The sequence below is a fragment of the Spodoptera frugiperda genome, chromosome 8, assembly GCF_023101765.2.
Source record: "Spodoptera frugiperda isolate SF20-4 chromosome 8, AGI-APGP_CSIRO_Sfru_2.0, whole genome shotgun sequence".
Taxonomy (NCBI): Eukaryota; Metazoa; Arthropoda; class Insecta; order Lepidoptera; family Noctuidae; genus Spodoptera; species Spodoptera frugiperda.
In genome coordinates, this window is record NC_064219.1 from 7,961,563 (window position 1) to 7,968,212 (window position 6,650).

A 6,650-nucleotide genomic window follows, 5' to 3' on the forward strand; every position below is an offset into this window, starting at 1 on the left:
TTTATCTTTTTGAGTGTAATATTAACACGAGTATGTCGCCCGCAGTGCGTATGTTCATGGAGCTGGCGATGTGCGCGGCGATGCCGGTGGGCGGGCACAGCCGCGAGGCGGCGCTGCAGACGCTGGGCGAGTGCGGCGGCGACGTGCGCGCCGCCACGCTGCGCCTCATGTCGCGCGACGCAACGCACGCGCACGCGCACCACGCGCGCTGGGCGCCGCACGAGGTCGAGGCCTTCCTCGCCGGCCTCGGACACTACGATAAGGACTTCTACCGGATTTCGCAACTGGTGGGCACTTGTAAAATACTAATACTAATAGAATATAAAAATCTAAATTAAACCCACTTCTATTATCATTGTGTCATCATAAATCTTAGCAATACGGATCACTTGATGATAAGTGTCTAACCAGTATCTTAAAGGTCAAAGATTTGACGGTCAAAGGGAAATTGGGAGATGAAAATTGAACCTCACTTCACTGAATATTCATGCATCGAAAGATTACTTACTAATCCAAATTATATCTGTTCCACAGATAAGAACAAAAGACTCAAAACAATGTATACAATTCTACTACTTCTGGAAGAAGCTCACGAAAGATTACAAACTGCTGTACCTACGGAGCTGGGCGATGGATCAGCAGGTCTCGTCACAAGTAAGCACCGCCATTCACTCCGGACTACAACATTTTCTCTTCCGGCTTTCTGATGAGTGAACACCGAATTGACGGAATCTTAATACACGCGACTTATCCACATCCAGGGCTCAGTAGGGCAGATATCCGCGACAATCGCCACGTCGTGCACAGCTCCGACGTCGAACTTCGATACCGAGGAGTTCCCCTGCAAGATATGCGGGAAGTAAGTTCCGAGACGCGGATCACGTCACCGTCTGCATACCGCTTACTATATCGACTATACAGCGAACTGCGCAAACGCAATTTACGTGGAACAACACCGACTTGAAACTATAACTCGTGCCAAACGTATGGATATTCTAGATTCTCTTTTTACATGTACATTTATACACTAACAAAGTTTAGTTTCACCTAAATTGCCTTTCGTGCATGCATTACGTATTAAGAAAAATATTTACAGCTTCATAGTAACTAACTGAGTGGAGAGAACTATGTGGGAATTAAGTTTAACGATAGAGGTACGGCTCAGTGAGTACGGCACTAGTTTTGTAATATCGTAAATCGTCGACGTACGAGTCGCGCGACACTACACCCGTCACTGCTGACTTACTGATGGCTGCCGACTCTTTTAAACTAATTATATTATTTATTTGTACTATATCTATATATCTATTCATTATAGAAATGTATAAGGGCGTACTTTGCCAAAAAATGTACTTGTGCCAAGCATCCACGGTGCCTAATTTCGGAAGCACGTAATCTTCATTGAATACTATAAGAAATATATTTTGTTAGAGTAAAATTAGCAAGTCACGAAAGTGTTGTGTACTATTTATACTGTATCTTGCGTGCCATTACTGCTATATACAAATTCAAACGTTAAACGAGTAGTTGTATGATAAGGCTACAAATACATTTGTATTGTTTCACAGCGATTCGTGTAAATATTATTATTATTATAATGTATTTTCATTGTATTTTAAGACAGTGAATTTATATGTCCATTGCATAAGAGGTTGAAATCTTATTTATTTATTATTATCGTACTTATCGTAGGATTAATATTTAAACGGTTTTGTGTATTAATGTTGTATGTATATAAGTTTTGTGTAATACTAACGCTTCACGCTTGCTTTATCTGCAGTTGTGCTTAAGTTAACACTTTCGTTTTTCTTTCGCTTCTCTGTTTATGTTTCTTGTGTTGCTATTTCTAATAGTGTACCCTGTTATGTTTCAGAGTATTTAACAAAGTAAAAAGTCGTAGCGCACACATGAAGTCGCACCGGCCACTCGACGCCGAGCCAAAACGGCCAAAACTCGAAAAGCCTTATGAAAAGGTCGAAAGATCCGATGACAGATCCCACGCGACAGCTGAATACCAAAGCAAAACGCCCGCGTCTGCACCCGCACCCGCACCCGTACCCGCACCCGCACCCGCACCCGCACCCGCACCCGCACCCGCCCCCGCTCCCCCTCACTGTCCGCAGCAATAGTAACCGCCCGCACTCGCACTCCCTCAGCGACTCGCTCGGACTCGGACTAAATGCTGACTCGCAAGCATTTATTATTATAAACATTATATATTATTATAGAATTAATTCAAAGTGACCTAGAAAGAGCGACGTAGAATCTAGTAGCTAGACGAGAATTCGCTTTGGACAAATACCTTTAAATAAAAGTAAACTTTTCGAAATGGTCGTAACTCGTAACGCTAAGCTTCGGAGAGAGCGCAGAAAGATATTTTGTATAACGATTGATACATACATAGATAGCTCTCGGTAAAGTTTTTATATGACAGACTTCTCAATGTGACTTGCAAGTGTGATGTTGTAAATAATGTAGGTGAGTAGTCGGTTGTATCGCTACGGTTCCATCGCGCGCGAGTGACAGCTGTATAGTACTACAGTGTACGTGTGATACATAGATCGTGTAGTAACTACACTACCTCGTTTCTATTCAGTGTTCCGTTTGGTCGCGAGCCCAGCTCGCTGTTACATTTGCTTGTTTGCTCATTATTTTGTTAATTTTTCTAGTAATTCGTTTCTATTTATTTTTCTAGTCGTATTAGACAATTTTATGTTGAATGCACTATGGATTTCATTGTTCTGTTGTAGTTAGTGTAATAGTTAAGAGAACGGAATTCAATTCAGCATCCGTACCTACTAGTCACATATCGATGTTGATTCAACACTTAGACGAAATATTCACTCGAATAGACTAATATGGTCCGTGGGCGCCACTCGCCGCAGTCAGCTGGGAGCCTCATGGTTGATGCTTTAGATTGATCGTAACTAAACAATGAATTGATGTCCGTCACGACTTAGGTGTAACTTATATTATATTATTGTATACTTACTTAGTACTCACTCCCACTTGACGCCGAGACGCCCACGGCCGCGACAAATGGAGGGATAATATTTTTTTACACAAATATTATTGAATGCTCAAATGTGCTATATTTTATGTTGGTAATATTATTATCTAATCTAGTTCCTTGTTGATCGTTCTGAATTTGCCATTATTTGATACTTGACAAATGTATAGTTAATTTATGATTACTGTCTATAAAGATGTGTTGTAAATGTGTCTACGTGTACCTACGTGTTGTGATATACCTATGTATGTATGGTTTATTTCATCGTGTTCTAACTATAATTTGATGGTACAAACCGGGCAATACCTGAACATTGTTGCTCAAAATATTAGCGAATGTGTCACCGTAGCCTGACACTCGGTATTTACGAAGCCTTCACGTTAAGCTATCCCATCTGCCTCTCAAAGTTTTCAACTCTATTGCTTTCGTAATAGAATTGAAAATGTAAACAGATTGGGGTAGGTTGATGTGTCCCGTACATACTGCTCAGCTGCTCCCAAAGTTGACAAATTATTTTCAAATAACAATATACTTCGTGGTTGTGATGTTTCTTAGTCTACTCTTTTATTGTCTTCCGATACTTCTAACTAAATTAATTTTGGGGCAGAATTCCTCGTAAAAGACATGTTATAACAAATTAGTCTTGAATTTTATTTACTGTTGTTAACGACTTCTTGTTTAGAGTAAAATTAACCAATAACTATTTATGATGATTGCGTACAACGCGTGCTACACTCAGTATTATGAAAGTAGGTCTTAATATATCGAACAATATTTACGTCACACTTTCTGTAGAAGCAAATCTGTCTTGTACCGCGTTTATTGTGTCTAAACTTGGAATTTTTGACACGGGACAGTACGAGTCGGATTAAAGGATTTTAGTTAATTCAATATAATAGAAAATATATTAGGTAATCTTTATAGGTAATATGAAACTTCAAAGACAAGAGTTTCTGTATAAGTACAACGATATAACTGTTTGTGATAAATTAATAGAATCTTTAAAATAAAAAGTATTAACTTTGTCTGTCCCGTCTCAAAAAATCTCTAGAAATGAATAGTGACCATGAATTTATTAAAACAGTCCCCTCTATACATAATAAGCGCGATACTGGACAGATAGTAACCACGACGCAGGTATAAAGACGTATTACTTAAATTATCTACTTAGATAGAAAATACTTTCGTTCTCCTTCCATGGGTAGGTACCTGACCAGAGTTCTGCCGCACTACTACAACTACTTAATTATAAATAATATCGTAACTTATTCGTAAATCACTAACTTGTGTGATTATTTGGTTGTGTTAATCTATCTTAACAATTTAGACAAAATTTTCTAATAGTTCGTGTTTATTCTATACTTTCTAACTCGATGCCAATGTTCTGCCAAATTGTTAGTTAAATTAGGTACAAACTAGAACGAAATATTACTAAGTGAACAAACTGCCTACGTTAAATAGTCGCGATTCATTTAGATTAAGGCAAGGCTTGTACTGAAACCCCAAACGTAAAGGTTTAAGTGGCTCAAACTACTCTATGTTTCATGAACTAAACACCGTTTGTATTAGATTTCAGACCGCCTCGTATCTTGTAGACCGCAGATCGATCCTTCTTTTCACATTAAGAGAGTACACAGTTATTTTCTTACAAAAAAAAATTAAGTCATACAAAACGAAAGTGTAAATACTGAATATTTTTCCAAAGTAAACTATACCGGAGATAGTTCTACGTCGTAATACAATTTATTAAAGACAAGTCCCTCCAGAAATATTTTTTAACAATACTCTAGCCATTAAGACTGAAAGGTACTTTCTAAATTCACGTTAAATTCGTTAATTTCGCGTAAATGGAACGATAGCTCTTCCTTTCTCTGTATGATAACTGTGCGTAGTGTAACCCAGTCGTGTCGCCACTCGTCACTCGTCACTAACCCATTCCATGCCCATTCATACTAGTCAGGGTATAGCTTTGTAATGATGCCCAACTTTAACCAAAGTAACGTAGCGTAGCGCGCCCGCTGCGAGCGCCCCCTAGCGGTCAGTAGGAAACGTCGCTGTATTCTAATAGAAATATGCACTCACCTAAGTACTAAAATTAACTTAAGATTGACGATTTAAACAAAACTTATTTCAACTTAAATATAGAAGTGCCTTACAATTTTAATTTTTATACTATTTTCTTAATTTATATTCGTTTTAATATCTAAAAGCACTGGAAATTGCATTTATTGATCCACTGTCCGTTCTGCTAGGACAGAACCGATGTGAGGATCGCACTGTCGTGTTTTGTTTTATGTTCGTTTCGTTTCTTTAAATAAAAATATTCTTAGAAAGTAAAAATTAGAGGTTTAAAGGAAACCAAAAAGACGTTATTTTTTCATATTTCTTTAAAAATTAGGAACGTCTATAGTATTAAATATCACAAATTTCATGTACAACATTATCAGATAATCGTACCCACAATAACTAAAGGTCAATTGTATGAAGAGTCTAATAACGCGAGGAATACATTATACCAGATATTGTAACATAGCGGATCGCCATTGAATACAGCGCTAATTAAGTGTAAGTACTAAATGTTAATGTAATACCGATGTTATGTTCGCTTGAATGTTCTTGTATCCGAGTCTCGTCTCAATCTGTAGTCCTGGCACATAGTGTAAATGTAAGTACTTCTGTATCTGTGTGAACACATAAAATGTTACTATAGTATTAATATTTTGTAAGTCTAAATGGATATTATATTCTTCTAATTTTGTATGTCCGAGGTGCCGGCCCGCGCCGCGCCCGCTCCGGTACTACGTAACGTACTTAATACGTACTTGTAATATAACTGTAGACGATTAATGTACACGTGCCAAACGCACGATAATTGATATTACACTCTGTGTTGTGATTTTGAAAATTCTGTAAATTACAAATGTCTTTGAAAATACTATGGAAAAATGTAGACACCTTTTTAGATTAGCACAATTCTTCGCGTAGACACATTAGGCCAAAAATTTACTAAGCATTTAGAATTAACGAAGACGTAGGTATTCATTGGAAGATGTAAGTGTAATGTATGAATAGATTCATTGTTATATTCGATCAATGTGATGATTCGTAAGAACAACGACTTAACTCGAGTCCTGTACCCTACCGTGCTGGGCGACTCTTCACAACTTCGCATATCCTTGAAACAATAAGTAATAAAATTAATCTCTATTATATATATTGATAAATTTATTAGGGTAACTAATTTTTTAAGACAATGACTATTACGTGATCTTTTAGATTGTCTTTATTAATAAATATATGGTGAAGGTTTTGTCAATTTGTTTTTATTTTTACCCCATGTCACCTCTATTTTTACCATACTTAAAATATATACAACAAATTGGATTCATGCATTTTATTCATAATTTACTACAACAATGCCCCTGATACGAGGTACTTCGTAACACAACTATGTATGTAAGTTAAAACATAATGCTGATGCTACGCCGTACCATAATTACATAAGTCAAAGTCAAAGTCAAAGCATTTATTTCAATTAATCCTAAATTAGGCACTTTTGAAACGTCAAATTGAATTGTCCGTCAGTCAGGTCAACGTAAGTTATAATACTACTCCTGACTCCTGATTCCAAAGTGTTGCA

General features: G+C 37.3%; 1 protein-coding gene across 2 annotated transcripts in view; it reads left to right on the top strand.

Annotated features, from left to right (window-relative positions):
* The window catches only part of LOC118275285 (zinc finger protein 541), a 288,113-nt gene extending 281,787 nt beyond the window's left edge, over nt 1-6,326 (top strand). For both annotated transcript variants that reach the window (XM_035593193.2, XM_035593195.2), the window contains 4 exons: nt 46-287; nt 535-654; nt 762-859; nt 1,874-6,326. In XM_035593193.2, coding sequence (XP_035449086.2) covers nt 46-287; nt 535-654; nt 762-859; nt 1,874-2,129 — 716 coding nt within the window. In that variant the 3' untranslated portion in view covers nt 2,130-6,326. The remainder of the gene's footprint in view (nt 1-45; nt 288-534; nt 655-761; nt 860-1,873) is intronic.
* The last annotated feature ends 324 nt before the right edge of the window (nt 6,327-6,650 follow it).